The 27,803-nt window shown below is 42.0% G+C and overlaps 1 protein-coding gene and 1 pseudogene across 1 annotated transcript; both read left to right on the forward strand.

Annotated features, from left to right (window-relative positions):
- Window positions 1-12: 12 nt before the first annotated feature.
- Window positions 13-27,744, forward strand: FAM47E (family with sequence similarity 47 member E). The gene is made up of 6 exons (XM_037150169.2): window positions 13-106; window positions 6,199-6,349; window positions 9,642-9,827; window positions 14,754-14,909; window positions 25,186-25,269; window positions 27,390-27,744. The coding sequence occupies exons 1-6, from the start codon at window positions 51-53 to the stop codon at window positions 27,447-27,449; spliced, it is 693 nt and encodes a 230-aa protein (XP_037006064.2). The 5' UTR covers window positions 13-50; the 3' UTR covers window positions 27,450-27,744.
- Window positions 642-2,193, forward strand: LOC119052827 (1-acylglycerol-3-phosphate O-acyltransferase ABHD5-like; annotated as a pseudogene).
- Window positions 27,745-27,803: the final 59 nt, after the last annotated feature.

A 27,803-nucleotide genomic window follows, 5' to 3' on the forward strand; every position in this document is an offset into this window, starting at 1 on the left:
CAGGACGCACAAAGACCTCGCGCAGCTGTAACGGCGGAGCCGGTGCAACGATGGTGGACCGCAGGCCTAGTACCTCCAACCGTGTTGGCAGAAACTGCAAGCCCTGGTAAAAGCCGCGGTTGACACGCGGGGGCGCTTGAAACTTGTTTTTGCTGGAACCGAGCTAGGGCGGGGGCTGGGCCTGCGTCTGGGTCTGAGGCTAAAGCTGGGGAAGCTGGGGCTGGCTCTGGAGCTGGAGCTGGCTCTAGGGCTAGATCAGGGGCTGGGCCTTGGTCTAAGGCTGGGCTTGGGCTTGGGCTTGGGCCTGGGCCTGGGCCTGGGCCTGCCTGGGGTTAGGGGTGGCAGGTAGCCAAGCGGGGTTCTGCTGCAGTCCTGCCTGCCTTTCCTATTCAACTCATCCAGCACCTAAATGACTGTAACATAACCAGAGCTTGATGCTGCTCAATGTGTAGGACACATTTTATTCTGTTTTCCTTGCTGCCCCCAGGGGATTTAGATTCAGACACCTCTTCCAGGTGGGAAAGTGATCGCCATAGAGTCCTCAGTGGAGACTGGTCCCGCCTAGACACACAATTCTTGTGGGGTTAGCCAAGAAGGTGGATCCCTGCACCCCCTGTGAGGGGTCGGATGCACCTGGAGCAATGGCTATCCAGCTGGTGACCGGCACAAGCTGACCCTGTATTTGGGGAACTGCCTTGCATCCTGGGGAGATTTGTTGCCATTCTCAATGCCTAGTGTCACAGCCACAGGGCATGAGTCCAAGGCTTTCTGCCTTTGCTGATTGCTTGAGCTGTATATGAAAAGGAATTTCGCTCTCTTGGAGGCTAGATGACGTGGTAAAGGTCCCAAAGTGTAGAATCAGAAAGGCTGGACCTGAAGGCTAGGGCTCCTCTTGCTTGCAAGGTTACCTTAGGCAAGTTAGTTGCCCCTTCTGGGCTCAGTTTTCCGAAGTGTAAAATGGAGATAATAAGAAGAATCAGTTTTACAGGATTGTTGTGAGGACCATCCAACATAGCACGTGAGAAGCAGTTACTGGCACATGGTGTGTGTACATGTTGGCAACTGGGAGTTCTTTGGCTGTCCCCTTTTCTGTTCATTTTCTAACTTGTCATTTTGAAATAATTATAGACTGGAAATAATATATGGACACTGAAGTTCTCTCACAGTGTTTCAAATAAGACCCTACTTGTCCTCCTTGATGGTTTTGGAGGAGGTTTGGACTCTGGACACTGAATTTTGGAGGTCTTTGCACCAATAGACCCTTGTACATTCTTGACCTGTTGGGCTTTGGAGAAGCGGTGGGCCCGTGTTTGACAGTGATGCGGAAGAAGTGGAGTATCAGTTTGTGGAATCCGTCGAAGAGTGGAGATGTGCCCTAGGCCTGGACAAAATGATCATGCTTGGATTCAGCCTGTGCAGGATCTCGGCTGCTGCTTAGTCGCTGTAGCGCCCGTGAAGGGTCAATCATCTCATTTTAGTGGAGCCTTGGGGTTTCCCCGAGCCATGGACCTTGCTGATCAAGACAGAACAATTCCAGTTTGGATCAGGGCCTCGGGAGCAGCATCGACTCCCTGCAACCCCTTAGCTGGACTCAGGATCGCAGGGCCATTTGGTTTCAGTCCAGTACAGTGTCTAAGGCCTGATTTCGAATGGAAATCAGCTTTCAATGTTTGAAGATGATACTGTGACAGAATACATGTCCCACTGTGATGTACAGACTCCAAGTGGTGAGACAGCGTTAAAAAATGTGACTGTTCCTTCTGGATGGGCAAAAAGGCCAATGCTCCAGTGAAGTGGACCCTGGCATCCCAGTTTCGGGAGTGAAGAAGACAAGACAGAGGCCTTGCACGGACCAGTGATAATGTGCCCTGAACTAGGAGTATGACTAACTCAGCCTTTTCCATGTGAACCCCTCTTCCCCCACCTTCCCTCAAAAAAGCCTCCTTACAGCCTCCTTTCCCACTCCAATCCTTGTGGTCCTTATAACTGGGCGTGTTGTCTTCCAGGTATAGAGAGTACCTTCCCAAGAGCAGGCTGACATTCCCCACCTTCATGCACACAAAGCAGTTCATGTTTCTGAGAAACAGACTGGATGATTGCCTGTATGGGTGACCTCCTTGGGAAGGTATAATTACTTAGGGCTTTCAGGAGCACTCCAAGGAGGCAGCCCAGCTGCCCAAGGAAGTAGGCCTGTGTTCCCAGCTCTTGCCAGCCCGGCAGGTACAGAAGGTGCTCGTGGCGGACGGTGAAGCCCAGCGGACCCCACATCCTCGGCACCCCACCCAAGTCTGGGAGAAGATCTCCCGTGCTAGGGTGTGGCAGGGCCTTCCCTGGGGCCCTGGGGAGTTCCCTCTGGGAATGACATGCTTGTACAGAGGAGAGGACGAGGAATGTCTCCCCAGGGAGAGAGTTTCCATGGGGGTTGGAGCAGCTCCCTTTCTGCAGCATTTCCCTTTGCTTCCCACGAGGATGCACAACTGATGAAGGTCCATCCAGCACAGTGGAAACATTCGACTTACTTCCCTGCTGAAGGCCCACCAGTCTACTCTGCCTCTGATTTTTGCAGGGAGGAACACAACGGGAGGAAACTGTTCGGTCTTGCTTCTGTCACCCAAACCTGCTCTTAAGAGGTGTCAACAAGTTCTTATTAACTGATGGGTATAAGGCAAGTGAACAACTCTGCAAAGTCCCCCAGCGGCCCCTTCTCACTCAAAGTCCTTGCTGTCGTCTGAAAGGCCCTCCTTGCTTGCTCTCCACTGCTCGCGCCCCTCTTGTGCTCCCTCTCCATCCTCACTGCCCACTCCTCTGCTCTCACCCGCTGCAGCCACTACGATCGCCTGCCCGCCCTGTGAGCAGTAAAGATATTCCCGGTGCAGCTCTCTGTTCCTGTGTCTGGGTCACCTGCCCCCCAAGTCTGCCTGGCTCACTCCTTCTCTTTCTTCGGATCTTGGCTGGCATGTCTCCTCCTTTGAGAGACTGTATATAATAACATTTCCTTTCCACCCTCATTCTCTATCCCTTACCACAATCTGTATTTTTAGCATAGCACTTGTCACCACTGGGCGCCTCTCTACTAAAAGCTCCACAGGGCAGGGTCTCCGTGTTTTTCACTGTGTACCACCAACACACGACATATGGTAGACACTCGAAATATTACGTTCGTGTGTAATGAACCAAAAAAGAAATGACCAGTGCCAGAGAAGTCTGTAGGAGGGACAACTGGAATTTCAAAGCAGCTATTTTCCACCCAGGGCTTCCCTGCACTGTCTCCTGCAGGTCAGAGCTTGAGTCCGAGACAAAGAGATTGTCTGCACATTCCCTCACATGGCACGTGGGTAGGTGGAACTTATTTCCACATTTGACCTCCCAGCCAGGTGTGTTAGCTTTTTTCTGAGGCTAGACCTTTTTAATGGTGCCATGAATACCAGCAGCAGCTCTAGATTTAAATTCTACCCAGAAAAAGGACAGCTGTTCTTGCATGTCTCAGAAAAAATTCCATAGCCTAATTCCTGTGAGCCCCACTTGGCTTATGTGCCTGTTCCTACACCAGTTGCTGATCCAGGTCCTGATAGGACTGGCCTGCCCGTGGACTGGGAATGGGGTCAGGCTGCTTTAGACCATGTGGACTGAGGGGGGATGGGGAGGTGGTTCACCAAAGAAAGATCTAGATGCTGGCATTTGTAGGAGGAAGAATGGATGCTGGACAGCCAAAAATGACATAAATCTTTTAGAAGTATTCGGTGGGGCAGCTGGGGACCAGGGCAAACCTAGAGGCATTGTTGCATCTAGATGAGATGGAATTTCAGTTCAAAGGCTGCCTACCTAATGTCTCGGTGTTGGGAGTTCACCCGCAGCACCCAGCCCAGGTTCTACATGGAGACTGACGAGTGCATTGACTGACTGCAAAGGAAAAGCAACTGGTCAAGATGGTCTGTTTTGTTGCAGAATCAGGGAGCCCCAGGTTTCAAAACTGTTTTCTTCCATCCAAAACTGTTTTCTGTTTGTAGCTCCTACTAAAGGTGCTAGAAGGCTGAATCCTGACAGGAAACTGGAAGACACATGGGCTCATTCTGAGAGCACTAGGGAAATAAATGAAGGAATGTGTAAAACATTTTAAAAACCATTCTATGGACCAGCTGGGACTGTGAATTCTGTTCTATTCTATACGTCTCGTTCATTCCTGGCACCTGAAAAACATTTTACGAGTTAACTTCTCAAAGATCCTCATCTTTAGAATAATTTAGAAAAGCAAGAGTAACTAAGTTCCTGAGGAGGAGGGAAAGGGCCCTGGAATCTGCTCCAAATGGTTTGTTTATTCAGTTTTTGTTTTTTAATTAATGGATGTGAATTATTTAGCATTGGGGCAAAGTGCATGTGAGCAGGACTCCGTCACAGCTGCTGGGGAGGAGGGAGACTGCAGGAGCCCTGGCGGGCTGGCCCACAGCGGCTCTTTAACTGTTTATGGCAGAAGCGCTTTTACTCACATGATTGAGACCAGTAGTTGGTTGTATAAATAAAACAACAACAATAACAAACCCAAAACTTAATGCAGGAACTTGTAAAAGATGACACTTAAGTTGTTAGAACATCTTATTTTACCCTAGAACATAACTGTACATTCACATGCTTGTCTCTTACAGGCTTTTTTGGAGTATGGATCTGCTGCTTGGAGTTTCAAGTCATCTTTTGTACATGAATCACACTAGTAATGACACCTTTGTTGAATCTTTTCAAAGCACTAGTATTAATTTTCATAGAAACAACTCTCTTTTGCACCATGCTCTGTGTTCCCCAGCTCACATAATATTGACAATGTCAATGCAATGAGATGGTAGGATAGTCAACAGAGATAGATTGGGGGTGTGCGTTTAACTTTTGAAATGAAATGGTGTCACCGGTAGGGGCTGAGGAGTGTGGGTGTGATGGAGAGACGCCCAAGCCCGTCCACAGCACCCAGACACTTGCGGAGGGCCCAGAGCCACGGTCGGGGTGTATGGAAGGGGCTCTGCCGCACTTCACCAGTCGTGCAAGTGGCCTCTGTGGAGGTGGAGTGAGGGAGGATCCACTGTACTCAATTATACATGTGAGAGTGCAACACCAGGTGATGGGAGCTCCACTGTCCTGGTCTCTGAGTGCAACCCCTGGTAAAGTTGGGGAGAACAACCGACCATGCTCATCTCAGCTCTGCCTTCCTTTCACCGGGAAATGAGATGGACTACGGGAAGCATGAGTCCTCCTCTGTTTTCTCCCTTTTCGAGGGAAGCCCCACCCTGGTCCACGCTGCTGGGGCTAGGGTTGGACAGTCTGCCCATTTCTGGGTTTCAGTGAGGAAGTCTTGGACCTAAACCCATGTTCTCCAGTGTGGTCAATGTCAGTAACAAAGGTGGCACGTTGGTTTCATCTTTGACTTTCGTGTTATTTTTCAAGATGCCTGAAACCTGGGTAGGGAAGAGGGAGCAGTGTTCTATGAAGGGATCCCCTTGGAGATTCCAGCAGTGTGGGTCGGTGTGGCCCTGGGAGCTTCTTTAACTGCCTCACCCGCAGTGAACCATTAGCTAGTTGTGATGATATGTGAATTTATCTCAATTCTTAAAAAGAAGCTATTGGAGAGAGTTTAACTCAGGATGAAAGATGGCTGCATTTGATATGATGAGATTTATATCTTGAAATGATCATTTTTGATTGCAGCTCAGAGAATGGGTTATGGATCGGGGGTTGGGGTCATAAGAGAAGATTCGCAGACACCAGTGAGGAGTCTGCAGCAGTCCAGACAAGAAGACGGAGTTAAATTCTATCAGACTTATGAATGGGCTGGAGATTAGGGATGAGGGGCAGAGAGGGCAGTAAGGGTGTCTCCTACTCATCCAGGTCGTCTGAGGCTTTGTGAAGTAATTTGCACTTTTACCTGGCTCGTGTCCACATGTCTTAATAAATGGTACTCATAATCTTAAAAATCACCTTATAATGGTAAAATGCTATGTAAGTGTTCATTGTTGTCACTAATCATGATATATGTGTCTTTATGCTATTGATAATAGGAATGGAATCTTTGAAAAGTTAAAACAATAAGTATAAGCTTGCAAGAAACTGTTGGAAGTACTTGTTTTATGATCTCCTTTCCCCCAAGATACTCTTTGAATTCCTCTTGGATCCATGGTGGCTCATGTTGCACTTGTCTCATGATTCCATTTTGTTTAGTCCCAGAAGGACTTCTCTGTTACCTCCAGGGACACTGCTTTATGAAAAGAAGAAGCCAAATGAAATGGGTTCATTCCATGAGGATAGCTCACCTCTCTATGAAAATGCCCGCAGAGCAGTCAGTGACTTCTGCCAATGGACTGGTGATGTCGTAAGTTAGTAGTAATACAACTTTCAGAGTCAAGCTCAAAGTTACTTTCATAAAAAAAAACCACAGCATTTGTGTATAATCTAAGTCAAATAACCAAAGTTGTAAAGGAATCTTTCTGACTCTCCTACCATTTATAATAGAAGTGTTTCTTGCAGATGAAATTTCTGGAAAGTTTTTAAGTTTGCAGCCAATTTGAATGTTTATTGTTTATATTTCACTTCACTGTGGTTGTCTCATAGTTTTTTTGAGTGACTGTCTTTTTTTCTTCCCAGCTTTACTGAAATATAGTTGACATACAACATTGTGTAGTTTAAGATGTACAATGTGGTGATTTGATGCACACATATATTGCAAGATGATTATTACAATGGTGTCAGTTACTACATTCATCCCTTCACATAACCACTTTGTGTGTGCGTGTGTGTGTGTGTGGTGAGAACATTTAAGATCTACTCACTTAGCAACTTTCAAGTTTGTAATGCAGTACGGTTAAGTACAGCCTCTATGCCGAACATTGTGTCCCCAGAATGTATCCATCTTATAAATGGAGTTAGTACCCTTAGGCCAACATCTTCCCATCCCCCCACCCTGTTGTGTCATATTTTTATTTTCAATTTCAATGTCAAGATCTTCTTCACCCTCTTTCTTTCACTCCTTGAACTCATTTAGCTCAGTTATATTTACCTGGTTGACTACAACCTTTACCAAAAGTTTTCTGATATAAAGAGAGTTTTGACCCTGTTACCAACACCATTTTCCTTGCTCTCCTTCCAAGAACCTATTTAGTTATATTCCTGTTCTCGGGTCCCTGTAGATGTCGAGATTTCTGATGCTTTTCCTGTATTTAAGACCTTATAGGTTCTGCAAGCTCCCTTTTTTGAGTGCATGAGTCAGTTCTGGCCAAAGTAATATGTAGGATCACTCACTGACAAGTGACTGAAATATAATTCTGACTGGATTAAGGGAAAAAAGGGGGCCATCCAGAGGTATTAGTAGCTGCAGGCCCAACTGCCTCAAGGTGCTAACACATTTTTAGGTGCTCTCCCCATGTCTCGGATGCTTTCCTCTATCTCACTGTTTTCCAGCAGTCTTTCCCCAAGAGATGAAAAAGTAGCCACTAAAGCTTATATCTTACCATGTAGCAATTTAAGTGGGAAAAGAGCAACCCCTTTTTAAAAGGAAAAAGTCTAAGGTTTAGTCTCCTTGGGTCACATGCCTTATGCCTAATTATTCACAATGAGTAGGGAAATGAAATATGCTCATTGGCCAAATCGGGCCTCTTGTCTAATCCTAAAGCCAGGAGATGGGCGTGTCCAGCCCAACTGCTGTAGACGACTGGGGGCCGGAGAGGCAGGCTTCCTGCCCGGTGACAGGTAGGGCTGCTGGCTGAGGCAGATGGTGGGTACCCTCCCGCTGCCTGACCCACTGCTGGTCCTTAATCTGCAGGAATTGGATTACCTGAATCCCATTCCTTCTACTTCTTCCTTTCCTACCACCAGAGACTATAAATCTAGGCAGGAAATTTAGGAACTGTAGGTTAAAATCTAGCTGCCCTGGTGACCAGCCTTATTTTCAGTCCTTTATGACCTAAAAGCCATCTTTACCTCAGCTATGCTACCTAGGTCCCTAGCACATCACCCAGAGGTATTTTTTCCAGAGCATCAGTTTATACTCCCCTTCCATGCTGTTTATTTTTCAGTAATTGATTCTGCTTGCTCTATTTCTGCTTCATTATTATTTTAGCCTAGTTTTGACTCTGCTCCTCCCATTATGTCCCCAACTCTGTTTCACGACTCCTCTCTATAAATACCACTCCAACATCAGCGTCAATTGCTAATGGCTTCCTTCTCTCTATGTTCCCCAGTTTATATATCCCACAGTGGAGTTGTGTTGAATCTGTAGAGAAGAAAAATACAATTCTCCTTCTACTCTTCTCAGCCCTCTCTAGTGCTTGCTCATATACCAAAATTCAGATTAATAAGAGAAAAATAAGCCAAAGTTTATTAACATGCATGCATCATCCATCTATGGGAAATACCTAGATAAAATGAGTAGCTCTCCCAGATGGCTTAGAATTCAGGCTTTAATATCATCTTCAGCCAAAGACAAAAAGAAAGAAGTGTGCGGGGAGCCAGTTATAAGGAGGAGAGCAGGGAGACTAGGTAAACAACAAACGATCTGCTATGCAGATTGAAGCAGGTGCCTTCTCCATTGATAAGCATTTCTTATGATTTAAAGTCTTCCTCCTCTCACTGGTACACCCTTATCAGAAACTGAGACACCCTGACAAATGGAGATCATTCTCTTACCAAAGGGTAACTTCTGCCCAGTTTCCATAGCTTTTCCTGTTTTCTATGCTGTTTCTCAAAACCATCAACTCAGAATGATTCTTATGCGAGAGGCATATTTTGGAGAGGCACGTTCTGCTACCCTTCAAGTCCAGACTATTTTTTAGCCACATCAGAGGCCTACAGACTAGCTGCTTTTACTGTGCAGCTCCACACTCCACTCCCACTGGCTGTGGTTGGGGGAAGGGAGTAGAGGGCGTTTCTGTGCACAAATTACTGTTGACTAAGACCACCTTCTTCAGCAGGAGCCCTGAACGGGGCAGCTTCCCCTGTAAGAGTCTGCAGGCAGAACAAACACATTTCTAGATATGGCTGGAAAATACTTCTAGAGATGTCACTGCTAGAAAGGGTTGGAGAGGTTTGCTTTTGGACAGACTGAATTTTCCCCAGCCCCACACTTTCCCTCAGGGACTCACTGCTCCTTGCAGGTCCTATATTGTCTTTTAAGGCACTGACAGAGGCCTCCAGACCCCAAATACAGTTGACCCCACCTATACAAAATTAAAAAAAATAAATGCCCATACTGTTTTCAATCGTGGTTGGGAGTCCAGGTGTGGAGGGCCGACTGTATGCATTGATCTGCACCATTTTACACAGGGCACTTGCTGGGGGATGGGGGGTGGCATGAGGGTCCTGGAACCAACCCTCCTACTGGGCCTGTCCTTCAAATACCAAGGGTAGTTAGATTTTTGGGGAGTCAAGAATTATACAAGATTTTTGACTCCGCTGGAGGTCAGCACCCTTAAGCAACAGCCCCCCAACCCCCGTCCTATTGTTCAAGGGTCAGCTGAACTTCTGATCTCCAGTGAATGCTGACTGAACCTTTCCTACTTCTCCAAACTACTGCTTCTCCAGCCAGGTCAAATACCTCCCTTAGATTAAAAGAGAAAGCAAGAAGCACTTCACCATTTGTCCTTGACTTATGCAATGTGATATTTTTCCAGGCCAGCCTGAAGATTGATGAAGAGTTTGTGATGAAACAATTTCACCTTGACTGTCAGAGCAAACCAAGCTGTTACGGGCTCAGCATGATGACCCTCGACCAGCTCCCTCTGGAATTAAAGAAGAGTGTAGGACTCAATAAATGGCAGGAAGCAGAACTTTTCAAGGAACGAGAGCGGAAACTTGAGGTAATTCAAAAAGGGGAGAAGACTGAAAATCAAAGAAAGTGAAGTTATATTAAAGTCTGAAATGTCCTTGAACTCTGGTACTACAAGGGGCACCAATCTTTTTAGTTGAATTCTTGACTTTTCTTTATGTTTAGTATTTGTTAAATGAGTGAATATTTCATACACATAACAAAGATCATCTCCTTATGTGTTTACAGTGTATGTTGAAATTCTAACAGTCAGTGGAAATACGTGTGAACATCTATTGTTGCAACAGTAAAAAGGTGCAATTGATGATTGTGAGCACTGTTCGTTCACTTTATATCCAGAGAATTCTTGGGTTCTTAGGGTTGTCTAACTGATGACAAACCATCATTTCTGGTCGCACACTTGCCAGATCATCAATACCCTGCCCAGTTTCCCATCCCTAACTTCCTGTGAGTGTAGAACAAGCTGACAGAGAGGGGGAATAACATGCTATCTTCCAAAGGGAAGTACTGTGGGCCCCTAAGCACTTTTCCACTTTTTTACACAATGTGTTCTTGCAAATATACACACAAGTCGAGTGTGCCAATCCAACAGACTTAAGTGCCTCAATGGGAGTTGGGGATGGGGGTAGAGAGAGAGTTCCTTTCTCTCAAAGTGAAAAACAATATGTAATCTCTAATTACCCTCTTCATTTTACATATAATCTTTGATACTAGATTGCCAGTATTTTGCACATATTAACCTTGTCCTTCACAATCCAACACAATTGTCAGTTTTTACACGTGTGATGTTTTCTGTCCCTGGGTCTATGGGACCAGGGGACCCACTTTGCATAAGGTTTATGAAAAGTGTGCATTCCATCACTAATATTAGCTCTTTTAAATTTTTCATTTTCCTCTCATTTTTCTGAAGGGTAAAATGTAAACTGACGCTGGACAGAAAAATTATGTCCATCCCACTTGGGGCCTGAACCAGTGCTTGTCCTGAAGCTGGGCTGGATGAAATCGCTCAGTACTTGTACTTACAAATAATTGCACAAATGCTTTATAAAACGCTGTGGTTATTGCTGAAATTGGACTTTTGACTGGCAGATGGAGGGTCACAGTGCAAAAGTTCAGAACATCTATTTCCACGTGGCTCTTCCGCCTGCAGGACTTTCTTTGACACTTCTTCTAGAGTAGATCTGCTGGTGATGAATTCTTTCTGCTTCTGTCTGTCTGAAAATATCCATATTCTGCCTTCATTTTTAAAGATCATTTCATGGTTACATAATCCTAGGTTCACCGTGTGGACCATATGCAGTGAATCTTATGCAGTGAACTCTTTTCTTCACTGTCATTTTGGTTGTGTTATTTCTGATGAGAAATCTGTCATCCTTATCTTTGTACTTCTGGATGTGTTTTATTTCTTGGCTGTTTTAATCATCTTCTCTTTTCACCGGTGGTCAGTAATATTATTATTACATATGTCGGTGTGTATTTATTCATAGTGTTGTGCTCAGGGTGTACTAGACCTCTTTCATCCATGGGTTTATAGTTATCAAATTTGGAAGAATTTGACCATTATTTCTTTGAATATTTTTTTAAGATTTATTTATTTATTTATCTTTAGAGAGAAAGGGAAGGCGAGGAGGAGAGAAATATCAATGTATGGTTGCCTCTCGTGAGTCCCCTGCTGGGAACTGGTCTGCAACCCAGGCATGTGCCCTGACTGGGAATGGAACTGCGATTGTGTGGTTCGCAGGCCTGCGCTCAATCCACTGAGCTACACCAGCCAGGGATTTCTTTAAATATTTTTAAAGACAAATGTTTTGGTCTCTCAAGCCCACTCCCAGAACTGTAATTACACGTAATTAGGCTGCACAGAATCGTTTCACAGCTCATTGCTGCTCTGTTCAGCTTTTTATTTTTTTCTTCTCTGTTTCCATTGCCATGTCTTTTAATTCTCTAACATGTCTTCCCTGCAATATCTAATCTGCTGTGCATCCCATCCAATGTATTTTTCATCCCATACATTATAACCTCCATCTTAAGAAGTTCAACTTGAGTTTTTTTAAAAAGCATACCTTCTGTGTCTCTACTTAATCTTTTGAACATACACAATATAATTATAACTCTTCTGATGTTCTGGTCTGCTGAATCTAACATCTGAATTGGTTCTGTGTGAGTTGCCACTAACTGATTTATTTCCTCATTGTGGACCATGTTTTCTTGCCTCGCTGCGTGCGTGGACACTGTCCATCTTACCTTATTGGGGACTGTGTATTTTTGTGTTCTTCTAGACTGGAGTTTTGTTCTGGGATATAGTTAGTTATTTGCAAAAGTTTGATCCTTCTGGGTCCTGCTTTTAAGATCCATTGAGGAAAACCAAAGTAACATTCAGTCTAGAGCTGATTCCCTGCTGCTGAGGCAGGGTGGTTCTGTGTGTTCCACCCAGAGTCCTGTGAATCATTAGACTTCTCAGGAGAGAATGGGCATTGTCCCTGGCCCTGTGCACGTGCTGGACACTGTTCCCTCTAATCCTTTCAGTTGCTTTTTTCCGGGACCTCTGGTAGTTTCCTCCCACACGTGCACCAGAGAGAGAGACTGTGTAAACCTCCGGGATTGCCTTTCTATGCAGCTCTGAGCTGCAAACTTGAGCTGTTTTCATCTTCCTGGATTTTCAGTTCTGCCTCCTCAACTCAGAGTCCTCCAGCCTCCTCCCGAGCTCCTCACTTTTTCCAGACAGTAAACTGTGGTAATTGTGGGATTTATCTTGTTGGTTTCCTGTCTCTTGAGCATCACTGTCTTTTGTTATTTGATGTTCAGTTCTTAAAAATAATTTCTTTCTATATACTGTTTTTTTCTGGTTTTTGGTTGTTGCTGGTGGAAACGTAAATCTATTTACCTTGTTCCACAAGTGGAAGTATCCACGTTTATTTTTTTATAAACTTCATGCTCTCAGGCCTACTACACTCTTTTCTTTGGTGTTCTTTAAGAATCTGAGCTTTCCATTTTTAGTTTTTTGAGGAAACTCCATACTGTTTTCCACGTGGCTGCACCAGTCTGCATTCCCACCAACAGTGGAATAGGGTTCCCTTTTCTCCACATCCTCGCCAGCACTCGTTGTTGATTTGTTAATGATGGCCATTTACACTGTGGAATGCTATGCAGCAGATAGAAAGAAGTAACTCCTACTTTTTTGTGACAGCATAGGATCAACAGGTAAATGATTAACTAGAGTGAAATGAGATCATTGTTTGTACAGGATAGAGGAAGTAATCAGTTTCACCGAGCACAGAGTGAGGTTAGGTGCACAATTAAGGCATCACGGAAGAAACTGTGTTTGTGCTGAGTCTTAAGAGAATCCAGCCACCCCCAAATATAACATATTCCAGACTCAAGTTCCTTAGCAGGGTAGTGGTATAGATTCAATTTTTCTTCCTTCCTTTTCTCTACTTCCCCTCCTTCCTTTAATTAAGTGGTTCTTAACTATGAGTAATTTCCCCCCACAACCCACTCCAGGATATTTGGCAACGTCTGGAGATGGCATTTTTAGTTATCCCTATTTGGAGGGTGCTGTGGGTGGCATTTAGGTGACAGAGGGCAGGAATGCTGCTAAACATCCTGCAATACACAGGACAGTCCCCTACATCTCTTTAACTATTGCCAAAGTTAAGGAACCAAACTTCAACAAATACTTATTGAGCATATATTGCATCCTAAATATTGTTCTAGGGAGGGGGGAGACCGGGCGGGGGGGGGAAGAAAAAAAAATGTACTTGAAAAGTAACCAAATAAAATTAAAAAAAAAATATTGTTCTAGATGCCAGAGGATGTATGGGGAAAGGAGAGACAGACAGACAACCAGAACAATGTATAACATGTCAAGTGGTGATATGTGCTGTTAAGAAAAATGAGGCAGGGAAAGAAAATGAGGACTGTTATGAATTGGTTATAATTTTTAAACTGGGTGGTCAAGGAAGTGTACTACTGAGAAAATTATGTGAATGAGCTAAGGAAGTAAATCATGTGGGTGTCTTGAGGAGAAGCATATGGCAGGAGGAATAGTGAGTGCAAAGGCCCTGAGGCCGAAGCATGAAGGGAGTGCTCTAGAAACAGCAAGGGGGTCAGTATGCTTGGCATGGAGGGATCACAATGCTCAACCTCGCTCTGAGGACTGGGAGTTTCCTTCCCTTTGTTTCATCCTCTCTGTTTTAGACAGGTGTACCTGGATTGACCCTTGAATGCACAACCCATTCTCCCTCGTGGTTTAAAGGTGAGGAGAGAGAAGGGCAGCATCTTTGTGTTTTTTGTTTCTTTGTCCTTCCAAAGCATTAGACCCTCCCCGAATTGTGACGAGACAATATGTGGGTATTGTATCCACAGTATCTGTCTATGAACCAACAGAGGCACTACCGAGACAGAACAAAATGACATCTGTTTTCCTTCCTCTTTCTTCCCATTAGAGAGGCAAGAGACTGGTGTTGGGTAACATTCTGATCAAGAGTCGTGTGTACGTGGCTGAGCACAGTGCTGGGTTACCATTTTAGTTGACCAAATATTATTTAAGGTCATTACCCTTCTGTGAAATATGTAATTTTAACATGATTTCTTGCTGCTTTAAATAAGTCTTTCCTTTAATCTTCCCAACAATTCTATGGGGTGGTACTGCTATCTTAGTTTACAGATGAAGAATTTAAGTAAGTTACCCATGGACTTTAATATCTTCTAAGTGGAAGGGGCTGGATTTGAGCCCACACCTGTCTAAGTTCAAAGACCATGCTTAACCACCTTGTTATTTTCTCAGTCTTGAACTTTTCATGTCACCTTTGTAAATCAAAGCATACTGAAACATCATGAAGTACTTTGGCAAGGATTAATCATAAATTTAAAATAAATGTGTTTTCATAAGCCAAATTTTATCAAAATGACAGACCAAAAAAACTAATGAAATTGGGAATTATGTTATTTTCTATAGAATCCTTCTAAACCAAAGTACGTGAAGATGAGGTACGGAGCATGGTATCTGGACCCCAAGCTGTGGAAAATGCAAAGAGCAGATGAACCTTTGGTTGACCCCAAGGTCTTACGTAAAGCTCAAGATGAGCTTTTAAAAAAGCAGCAGCAGGAACAGGTATGTTTATATGCTGTGATTTGATCATCTGAGCTAAACATTATCACAGTGTCACCGCTACCTCACGTTGTGTTATAGCTTGCCTGTTGAAACCCGCAACGAGAAAGCCAAGTCATCAAATGGGGAGTATGTAATAACATATTACAAATATAATAAAACTTTCTCAATTAAATATCTTTAAAAAAAATTCAAGACTATTGTTTTAAGATGTTTAGATATTCTCTTTTTATATAAATACATTCTTAAAGACTGATTGTTAAAGACAAATAATTTTTCCAAAAGTATTTTATTTTGACAACAAAAGGTAGTAAAAATGCTTATCAAAATGAGAAAGGTCATCTCCTGAAAACCAAGTAATATTTAAATTTTGGAAATAAGCCTGATATAAATATTACAGTACAAGATTTCAGACATGGGAAGGGTTCAAAACAATGAAGTTCTTCTGCAATGGCTTTTATAAATCACACTTTGTAGCATCTGAAGACCGAGTTGCCTGTATACTATAGGTGGTAACACATGGCTCTGGCACCCCAGTTCACAAGACACAGGTCCAGTAGTGTGCTTGTAAGGAGGGGACAATGACTATAATGACATGACTGTCTTTCTGGTAACATGACTTTTGATGGTTATTGATTGGGTTTGTTTGGAAGATGAAATGATCTTAACCAAATTGCAATGATATAATCGTATACATTCAAATTTTAATTGAAATAAATGAAAGGAAAAACCAAATGAATGCTTGAATATCCCAAAGATAGTGGGCCTAGATCAAGCCTTTTTTTATTATTGTTTTTCAGTTACAGTTGTCCCCATAGTTTCTCTCCCCTGCCCCGTCCAACCCCACTCCCAAAGACAATCCCCTCCCCATTGTCTTTGTCCATGACTCCTGTGTACATATTCCCCTTCTTTCCCCCCTCCCCTCCCTTCTGGACCCTGTCAGTTTGCTCCTTATTTCCATGTCTCTGGTTCTTTTTTGCTCATTTGTTTCACCTATAGGTGAGATCATATGGTATTTGTCTTTCACCGCCTAGCTTATTTCACTTAACATACTATTCTCTAGTTCCATCCATGCTGTTGCAACAGGTAGGAGCTCCTCTTTTTCTCTGCTCTATAGCATTCCACTGTGTAAATGTACCACAATTTTTTGATCCACTCATTTACTGATGGGCACTTATGCTGTTTCCAATACTTGTCTATTGTAAATAATGCTACTATGAACATTGGGGTGCATAGGTTCTTTTGAGTAAGTGTCTCAGGATTCTTAGGGTATAATTCCAGCAGTGGAATTGCCAGATCAAAGGCAGTTCCATTTTTAGCTTTTTTGAGGAAATTCCATACTGTCTTCCACTGTGGCTACACCAGTCTGTGTTACCACCAACAGTGCACTAGGATTCCCTTTTCTCCATAACCTTGCCAGCTCTTGTATATTGATTTAGTTATGATGGCCATTCTGACAAGTATGAAGTGGCATCTCATTGTGGTTTTAATTTGCATCTCTCTGATGACTAGTGATGCTAAGACATATGAGCATCCTTTCATATGTCTTTGGGCCCTCTGTATATTCTCCTTGGAGAAGTGTCTGTTCAGGTCCTTTGCCTATTTTATAACTGAATTGTTTGTCTTCCTGGAGTGGAATCATGTGGGTTTTTAATATATTTTGGAGATTAAACCCTTGCCTGAGCTATTATTGGCAAATATGTTTTACCATATGGTTAGTTCCCTTTTTATTTTGCTGATGTGTTCTTTAGCTGTGCAGAAGCTTTTTAATTTGATGAGATCCCACTTGTTTATTCTTTCCTTTATGTCCTTTGCCCTAGGGGACATATCAGTGAAAATATTGCTGCATGGAATATCTGAGATTTTCCTGCCTATGTTCTCCTCCAGGACTTTTGTGGTATAATGACTTATGTTTAAGTCCTTTATCCATCTTGAATTTATTTTTGTGTATGGTGTAAGTTGGTGGTCTAGTTTCATGGGGTCTTTTTGCACATAGCTGTCCAGATCTCCAAATACCATTGAAGAGGTTATTTTTACTCTACTTTATGCCCCTGTCCCTTTTGTCAAAAATTAGTTGACTGTAGAGACTTGAGTTTATTACTGGGCTCTCTTTTCTGTTTCATTGATCTATGTGTCTGTTCCTATGCCAGTACCAGACTGTTTTGATTACAGTGGCTTAGTAGTATAGTTTGATATCAGGTATTGTGATCCCTCCTACTTTGTTCTTCTTTTTCAAAATTACTGAGGCTATTCGGGGTCATTTATGGTTCCATATAAATTTTTGAAATATTTCTTATATATCTATGAAATTTGTCATTGGTTTTTCAAGTATTTTTTTGATATCAAGTCTTCAGAGCTAAGATCTGCAAACTGTGAGCACAGTGTTGAGTAGGAAAAACACTGATGTTTCTTCCTTTACCACTGTCAGGAATTCTGATCACCAAATATCGGGATTTTTCCACACACACACCAAGAAATTCTCTGATTCTGTGGATACTAGTTGGGTGTCCTACACTTTAACTCCATTCTTTAATCTCCAATCTGGAGACTGAGTCAGATCCAGGTTGTCATCTGTGCTTCTGGCCATCTGGCTCTATATATTGCAGGGTCCCACAGCCCTCTCCCCAGGTTTACTAATCTGGTGGAGCAGCTCATAGAACTCAGGAAAACCATTTGCTAACTAGGTTACTATTTTGTTATAAAAGGGTACACTCAGGAGCAGCCACATGGAAGAGAATCATAGGGCAAAGTATGTGGGAAGGGGAGTGCATGGAGCTTCTGTGCCCTCTGTCAGTGTGCCACACTCCCAGAACCTCCGCAAGTTTACCAACCTGGAAACTCTCTGAAACTCATTCTTCTGGGGTTTTACTGAGGCTTCGTTATATAGGCGTGATTGATTGTTGGCCACTGGGAGGTGGAGCTGAAAGTGTCAAACCTCTCATCACCTGGTTGATAACTTCTGGCCCCATCATGGGCTCACCAAACATCACCCCCTTAGCATGAACTCTTGTGTGCTTGAAAGGGGTTTGTTATGAATAACAAAAGGTTCTCCTTTCACCTTTGTGGCTGTTAGCACTTAGGAAATGCCAGAGTTTTAGGAGTTCTGTGCCAGTTATAGAATGAAGGTAACATTAGTTAATAACATTTTGTATGTTTCAAGCATATAATTTGATAATACATCATCTGTGTATTGCATTGTGTGTTTACCACGCAAAGTCAGATCTCCTTCCATCACCATATATTCGACCTCCCTTATACTTTATTATCCCTACCCTGCTTTCCTTTGTTTGTCTTCTTTGTTCATTTATTGCTTTCAGTTTTATATGCCACATCTGTGTGAAATTATATGGTTCTTGATCTCTTCTGTCTGGTTTATTCCAGTGAGCATGATATTCTGAAGATCTAGCCATGTTGTCAGAAATGGTAGTACTTCATCTTTTTCAAGGCTGAGTAGTATTCCATTGAGTATATGTACCACATCTTTATCCAGTCATTTATCAAAGGACACCTGGGTTGCTTCCACGTCTTAGCCACTGTGAATAATGCTGCAATGAACCAAGGGGTACATGTTTCTTTGTAAATGATGTATATCAGCATCACAATTGTTATTCTTAAATTATTTAGATTCCAGACATTTAGGTCAATAATTGTGTAATTGCTAAAATGTATGGCTTAGGTGTTTTTTTCCACCTTGTCTTCCAAATCACTAATCTGACCCTCTGTTTCATCTAACCTACTATTTATTCCTTCCAGTATATTATCTATTTCAGATATTGCATTTTTTATTTTTGACTGGTCCTTTTTTATGGTTTCCATGTCTTTTTTCATACTGTGGGGTATCCTTATAATCATTACTCTAAACTCTGTATCTGATAAATTGCTTGCCTCCAATTCATCTGGTTCTTCTGGAGAATTCTCTTGTTCTTTCATTTGGGGCCTGCTTCTTTGTCTCTCCATTTTGGCTGCCTTTTTGTGTTTGTTTCTATGTATTATGTAGATCTGCGAAGACTCTGGTTCAGGCCTATATCAGATGCTATGACTGGCCCTGAGCAACCTGTTTGGGGTATCAGTGTTCCACAGCTTGTGGCTCCTTCTGCTGGACCTGGCTGTGTGCACAAAGAACCAGATCGTGCACCACGGCTGGCCTCTACCAGCATGGGGCCCAGTGGAGGGCCAGCTAAAATCTCAGAGCTCCCAGAGATCCACTTGGCCTACAGGCTTTCTGGAGAAATGCAGTAGCCCTGCCCTCTGGACCCCCCATCACCCCACCATGCATGGCTCACACCCTGCAAAGGAGTCAGCTGCATGGGCTGGGGTAAACAGGTCAGAATAGAATCAGGGGAATGTCAGTAACTGAGTACAGACAAGCCAACAGCAATCAAGACTCAATCACAACAAAAAGGCTCACATGACCCACACAAGGGACATTCTTGGAGCCCTTAGCTCAGGTGATCAGTAGACTATGGTTCTGGGGTAAGGGCGGTTCTCTTCACCTTCCTGTGAACCTGACAGTGGCTCCCCATCAGGGGGGATCCTCTAGCCCCATTCTCCCAACTCCTGGTGGCTCCACCTTGCTGAACTCAGGCTCTCCAGGAGGGCTGGCAGAATCTGTTACAGACTGAGTTGTGTGGCTCTGGGGCAGGTGCCTCTTCCTACACTATCCCCCAAGCCTGGCAGGCACCTGCCCCTCATGGAAGATCCATTAGCTCCACACTATCAACCAATGGCTGCCCTTCCCTGCTGAGCTCAAGGTCCCAACAGAATCTAGGGCATATTGAGTTGTGTGGCTCTAGGATGGCACCATTTGTCCCTTGCATACTTGACTGGTGCAGAATTCTCCTTTCACACAGCCAAATCTTGGTCTGTTTGAACTTGATAAACTCTGCCGGCCTCACCCTGATGACTCCCTGAGATCCCTGTACCACCACAAAGGTCTGTTCTCACCTAGTGGGTGGCAGCTGAACTTGATGTACTCTGGAGCTTTTGCTGAATAGCCTCAGAACCACCCTGGCACCAAGTTTGAACCTGTATTAATTTGATAAACACCACTTGCTACTACTGGGGTTCTTCTTTGGGGTTCACTGTGAACCTACTTCATGCAACTTGAGTGCTGCCAGAAGCTATTTCAGTGACTGAGCCTAACAGGCAGCTGGCAGACAGAGGCAGGTTGAGGTGGATCTCAGAGTGCTTTGGACCTTTTGCTGACTTGCTCCAGGGCTCACTGCTGATGGAAGCCAGCCTTGGTAAACAGCTTAGTCTTTCCCATGCACACCCAAGCCCAGAAGAGTTAACTATAAACTGCATATCACTTTGACACCCAGGGACAGACACAGGCAGCGTCCGACAATGACCTGCACCAGAGTCTCTCCCATGAGGCCCCAGAACCAACATACTCAGTTGCTAACTTCAGACAATATCAGTGCAGTGCTCCACAAGTGGCATATCCAAAAAAGATCTTGGCAGGCACCAGACCCTGCTGAGGCAAATTCTGCTTCATGTGGTCAGTACCTGCATAGCAGTTTGTATACTATGGTCAGTTTTGACCCTCATAGTCAGCCACCCTGTGGGTTGCCCCCATGTACAAACAAGCCAAAAGCAATCAAGACTCAATCACAACAAAAAGGCTCACATGACCCACAGAAGGGACATTCCCGGAGCATTTAGCTCAGGTGATCAAGGAGACTATGCCACTGGGTCCCATAGGACACCTACACATAAGGCTACCCTACCAAGATTGGGAGACGTAGCAGCTCTACCTAATACATGAAAACAAACACAAAGAGGCAGCCAAAATGGGGAGGTGAAGAAACATTCCCCAAATGAAAGAACAAGAGAAATTTCCCAAAAAAGAGCTAAGTGAAATAGAGGCAAACAATTTAACAGCTAATAGAGTTTAAAAAATAGTTATATGTATGCTGTTACATAACCTAGTGAGAACTTCAACAACATGAAAAGAGACATAGAAACCATAAGAAAGAACAAGACAGAAATGAAGAATACAAAGCTGAAATGAAGAATATACTAGAAGGAATAAATAGCAGATCAGTGAAGCAGAGGATTTAATCAGTGATTTGGAAGACAAGGTAGCAGAAAACACCCAATCAAAAAATTATTTTTTAAATGAGGAGAGTTTAAGAAACCTTTGGGACAACATGAAGCATAACAACATCTGCATCGTGGGAATACCAGAAGGAGAGGAAAGTGAGCAAGGGATTGAGAACCTATTTGAAGAAATAATGACTGAAAATTTACCTAATCTAGTGAAAGAAAAAGACACACAAGTCTAGGAAGCTCAAGAGAGTCCCAAAGAAGATGGACCCAAAGAAGCCTACATCAATACACATCATAATTAAAATAACGAAGCTTAAAAACAAGGAAAAAATTATAAAAACTGCAAAAAAAAAAAGCTGGTAGTTACATGTAAGGGAGAACAAATTAGACTGTCATGTGATTTCTCAACAGAAACATTTCAGTCCAGAAGGGAGTGGTATGGAATGTTCAAGGTGATGAAAAACAAGGACCTACAACCAAGGCTACATTACCCAGCAAGGCTAGCATTTAAAATTGAAGGGGAAATAAAGAGCTTCCCAGACAAGAAAAAGCTAAAGGAGTTTGTTAACACCAAAACAGTACTGCAACAAATGTTGAAGGGCTTCCTTTAAAAAGAAGATAGAAAGAAAAAAATGGAGGAAAATAGTCTGACAACAAAATGGCATTAAATATGTATCTATCAATAACCACCTTAAAAGTAAATGGCTCAAATGTTCCAACCAAAAGACATAGCCAAATGGATGAGAAAACAAGACCCATATACATGCTGCCCCTAAGAGACCCACCTCAAATTGAAAGATACACACAGACTAAAAGTAAAGGGATAGAAAAAGACATTTCATACAAATGGAAAGGGAAAAAAGCTGGGGTATCAATATTCATATCTGACAAAATAGACTTTAAAATCAAGGCTATAGTAAGGACAAAGAAGGATACTACATAATGATAAAGGGAACAATCCAACGAGAGGATATAACCCTAGTAAACATTTACACGTGCAACATAGAAGTGCCCTAAATACATAAAACAAATCTTGGTGGACACAAAGGGAAAGATGATAGTAATAATGGTCATAGTCAGGGATTTTAACAGCCTTTTGATTCAACAAATAGATCTTACCAGACAGAAAATCAGCAACAAGGCAGAGGACTTAAATGGCACACTAGATGAAAAGGATTTGATATTTTCAGAGCATTTCATCCAAAAGTAGCGGAATGTACATACGTTTCAAGTGCAACCTGGAATGCTTTCTAGAATAAGCTACATGTTAGGACACAAAACAAGTTTCAATAAATTTAAGAAGGTTGAAATCATATCAAACACCTTCTTGACCACAATGCTATGAAACTAGAAATCAATCACAAGAAGAACACTGAAAAATACACAAAGACATGAAAACTAAATAACACGTTATTAAACAATGAATGGGGCGACAATGAGATCAAGGAAGAAATCAAAAGATACCTTGAAACAAATGAAAATGAGGCCACAACAACCCAAAATCTCTGGGACATAGGGAAAGCAATCCTAAGAGGGAAATTTATAGCATTATAGGTCTATCTCAAGAAACAAGAAAAAGCTCAAATAAATAATCTACCTTTACAACTTAAAAAAACTTGAAAAAGAACAACAAAGCCCAAAGGGAGTAGAAAGAAGGAAACAACAAAGAGAAGAAATAAATGAAACAGAGTCTAAAAGTGATACAAAAAGTAATGAGTCCAAAAGCTTGTTCTTCGAAAAAATAAATAAGTTTGACAAACATTTATTTAACCAGATTAATCAAGGAAAAAAAGAGAGTACTCAAATAAATCAGAAACGAAAGAAGAGAAGTAACAGCTGACACCACAGAAATACAAAGGATTTTAAGAAAATATGAACAAATGCAGGCCAACAAACCAGACAGACTGGACAAAATGGATAAATTCCTAGAAACACAAAATCTTCCAAAACTAAATCAAGAAGAATCTGATCATCTGAATAGATAATCTGACAGATTACACTTAGTGAAATCAAAGCAGTAACCAAAAACTCCCCCCCCCAAAACAAAAGCCATGAACCAGACTGCCTTACAGGTGAATTTTACCAAACATTTCAAGAAAAACTAACACCTCTCCTTCTCAGACTATTCAAAAAAAATTCAAGAGTAGGGAAGATTCCCAAACTCATTTTATGAGGCCAGCATTGTCCACATACCAAAACCAGATAAAGACACTAGAAAAAAAATCCCTGATAAACATAGACACTAAAATTCTCAACAAAATATTAGTAAACCGAATACAGCAATGCATCAGAAAGATTATACACCACCATCAGGTGGGATTTATTCTGGGAATACAAGGTTGGAACAACATTTGCAAATCAATAACTGTCATTCATCACATAAACAAAATGAAGTACAAAAAACACCTGATCATATCAATAGATTCAGAAAAGCATTTGATAAAATCCAGCACCCATTTATGATAAAAACTTTCAGCGAAGTGGGAATAGAGGGAACATACCTAAACATAGTAAAGGCCATATGTGACAAACCCACTGCCAGCATCATACTCAGTGGGCAAAAAATACAAATGTTCCCCTTAAGATCAGGAATAAGCTAGGGATGTTTGCTGTCTTATTCAACATAGTACTGGAAATCCTAGCCATAGCAATTAGACGAAATAAAGAAATATGAGACATCCAAATTAGAAAGGAAGAAGTAAAACTGTCTTTATTTGCTGAGGACATGATACCATACATAGAGAACCCCAAAGATTCCACCAAGAACATACGAGAACTGATAAGTGAATTCAGCACAGTAGCAGGATACAAGACCCCAAACCATAAAAATCATAAAAGAAAACACAGGCAGCAAAATCTTGAACATTGCTCATAACAATATTTTATCAGATATATCTCCCCAGGCAAGGGAAACAAACAACAAACACAAATGGAACTACATCAAACTAAAACGTTTTTGCACAGCAAAGAAAAACTTCAACAAAATAAAAAGACAACCCACAGAATGAGAGAGTAGGTGCATTTGATAAGGGCTTAATATCCAAAATATATAAAGTATTTATAAAAATCAACACACACAGAAAAACAATTTAAAAATAGGCAAAGGACCTGAATAGACACTTCTCCAAAGAGGACACACAGATGGCCAATAGACACATGAATAGATGCTCAACATCAATAATCATCAGAGAAATGCACATTAAAACCACAATGAGATACCATCTCATACCTGTCAGAATGGCTATCATTAATAGATAAACAAACAATAAGTGCTGGTGAGGATGTGGAGAAAGGGGAACACTTTTGCACTATTGGTGGGAATGCAGATTGGTACAGCCACTGTGGAAAGCAGTATGGAGATACCTCAAAAAATTAAAAACATCTGCCTTTTGACCCAGTGATCCCACTTCTGGGAATATATCCAAAGGAACATGAAACACTAATTCAAAAGAACATAAGCACCCCTATGTTGATTGCAGTGTTATTTACAGTTGCTAAGATATGGAAGCAGCCCAAGTGTCCATTAGTAGATGAGTGGAAAAAACATCTATGGGACATTTACACAATGGGGCTGCTGCTCAACCTTAAAAATGAAGAAAATTTTATTTGTTGTGACAGTATGGATAGACTTGGAGAACATGCTGAGTGAAATAAGCCAGTCAGAGAAAGACAAATACCATATGATTTCACTCATATGTGGAATCTAATGAACAAACTGAATTAACAAGTTTAACAGAGACAGACTCATAAATGGAGAGCAGGATGACAGCAAATGGGGGGATATTAGGAGATGGAGGGATTGAGTGAAAAGGAAAAAGGACTCATGGACACGGACAACAATGTGGTGTTTTCAGGGGCGGGGGAGGTGGGTATAAGGGAACTACATGGTAGTGGAAAAAATACGACAAATAACTTTAAAAAAGAACATTTATCTTACAAAGATTTTATAATGTAAAAATAAAATAAAATAAGATGTATGGCTTATCCTTAACCTAAGGGTTAGAAAAAAGGTGGGGAAAGCAGAGAAAGTTGTGCATCTTTTGAAAGCCTTTATATTCATTCACTTGTGAACATAAGCTACACATGGATTTCCAAATGAGCAATTGGTTTAAAATGAGGTATTTCAGAGTTAAATGCTTCTAGTTAGGACAGTTATGAAATCAAGCTTCTGACTGATGTTTGTTTGTTTGTTTGTTTGTTTGTTTTTTTAATGTGGACCCTCTTTTAGGAGGAGTTACTTTCATTTGCAAAACTTTACGGACCAGCTGCCTTTAAGGAATTCATCCTAAGGAAGGGCTACAGGATGCCAAGTGTGAGTAAAGGGTCATTTCAGAAAGACCTGCTGAGGGGCTCACGGTTGTTCACGGGAAGGCGTCATCACCCTGCCAAAAGCCAAACCCTTCTTTTTCTTACAGGCATGCAGAAAGGGCATGATTTTTCCCAGACAGGGGACAAGAGAGGGTTTGGCATTTTTCCCTTTTTATTCTGCCTCTTGGGTATCTGCTATCAGCGGTGCTTTCTCTCTGGGGATGCACGTCTGTTGGGTTTGGCCTTAACAGGACTGCAGTGAAAGGGACCACAGCGAAAGGGAACTGTGCGTAGGGTACGCGCCTCAAAAACTCTGACTGGCACTGAAACACTCTGAATTCTCTAGGAAGTATTTAAGTTTCCTCTGCTTCCACATCTAAGGACAAAGAGCTGTGGCTTGTGTCAGGACAAAGTGGAGTTGGGATTGACAATATCATCGTCAGCCTCATGTGGAAAGAGGCAAAAGTTCACTTCCTGGGGGTCCACCAGTATCTTCTGTCTTTTTACCATTTTCTCTTTTTGCCCTCTAGTGTCCCCTCCCTCAACTTGTAAAGCTTGCCCCAGCTGCCTCCGTCAGGGAGCAGGTGGCCTTAGGAGAGTATGTGTAGCAGGGTTGGAGTGGGAGGTTGGGGGAATGAACTGTGCGGAAGGAAGTTCCACACCCAGACCAGCCCTGTCACAAAGCAGGAAGCCAGCTAAGCCTCAGACCAGAGGCAGAGCTAGCAGAGAGTAGGTCATGCGTTTGCCCAGTGTCACTGGGAGCACATCCCAAGGTGTCTTGGAGGCTGTGCAGCCGAGATGGTCAGCATTCCTGGAAGTGGAATACAGGATTTCTTTTTTTCCAAGCACTAACAGTAGCTTATACTTACTGGCCATGTAAACATATTGACCACACTCAGATCCAGACTGGTTTCGAAGTTAAATTAGGCAAGGCGAAGGGAGGCTTAGAGTATGGTAGAGATGGGCTGAAAGACCCCCTTACAGAACTGGGATGAAATTTCTCTTCTAGTTTTTGGCACCAGTGACAGGCCTGCCAGGTATATTTGATATGCTTATATACATTTATGTATTTGCAGTAACTGCCTATTCTATACCAAGGTCGCAGAAGTATCTTTATATGTCTGATATATAAAATATGCTTATATAATACATAACTGTATATATGATTATATATGTAAATATACTTAAGCATAAATATAATTATGTGATACATAAATGTATCAGTATATATACATATACAATCCTCTTGCCATGACTATGTATATCTACACAGATGTATATTTATATATATCTATATATACTATGGTTTGTTCTCTGTGTTGTAATGATTCATAGTTCTAGTTAACATTCTTGATGGAAAGTACTTTTTTTCATTTTGATTTGTCCCTGTTGGTTTAATCCTGCTGATGAACACTTAGCATGCCTGGCACACTGGCCATACTCTTCTAGCTGCATTAACTGAAGAGAGATGACGTTCCTGGCTACATCGAGGCTGAGAACGCCCATCATTCAAAATCCTCTATTCTTAATCCTCTACTCTCTACTTTATCAGGAGCGGAGGGAATCTATTGTAGTAAAGTTTTCATATATACACACACACATAAATATATACACATATACATATATACACACAAACTGTCATTACTTACTTAAATTTATGTATGAACATTTATTCTATTTTAACTCCTGTAATATCCATGTTCACTGTGCACATACATACTGATATATGTTACATGAGCTTAGATACTTATGTACACATTCCAGGACCTGCTGCTGGATTGTTTGCTCTATGCATTACCCACAGCTTCCTTGCATCTGCTACACAGAAGAGAGCCAGGCCTTTAGTAGCAGGGATGAGTGGCATGAGGCTGTGCTGAGCTGGGCTGGGCTGGACTTGGGCACCAAACAGGTGTGAATTAGATGTATGTGTTTCTGATGTAGTACAGCTACCTTCCAAAGCCCAGCATCTCTCATGGGCTAATTATTGATGTGAGATTTTGAGTACGAGACTAGATGTTGTAGAGTGCAAGGCTGTGAATTTAGGTTTGGTTGTGGTGCTGGACAGAAATGTACAATTTTTGTTTGCCAACCTACTGATAATTTTCTCTCATCCTTTGTTTTTAGTTCCTTGAGAAGATAAATGTCAGGAAGGATGTAAATGCAAGTGTAAAAAGATTCCTATGAAATAACTTAGCATAGAAGAATTTGGGAAGACAATTAAACAGATTGTATTCGCTGTAGAGGACTTGGCTATTTTTTTCTCATTAAATATTAAACATAATTCATGATGAGTGTTCCCACCATGGATGTACAACTTTGACTTGACAATATTCATAATTTTATACCTAATACCAGTGAACTTTTCACAATGGCCTTTTGTTAACTAATAAGCTAGTTATTAGCTTTTGTTAACTAATATTTTTTATATTTTTGCCAACTGTACAATCAATATTCACACGTCTTCTCACATATTAGCAGCATTATAAATAAACAGTTTTATTAGTTATTTGTAAAAATTAAATAAAACCATAAATAAAA

The sequence above is a fragment of the Artibeus jamaicensis genome, unplaced genomic scaffold, assembly GCF_021234435.1.
Source record: "Artibeus jamaicensis isolate MK-2021 breed Jamaican fruit bat unplaced genomic scaffold, CSHL_Jam_final scaffold_1031, whole genome shotgun sequence".
Lineage (NCBI taxonomy): Eukaryota > Metazoa > Chordata > Mammalia > Chiroptera > Phyllostomidae > Artibeus > Artibeus jamaicensis.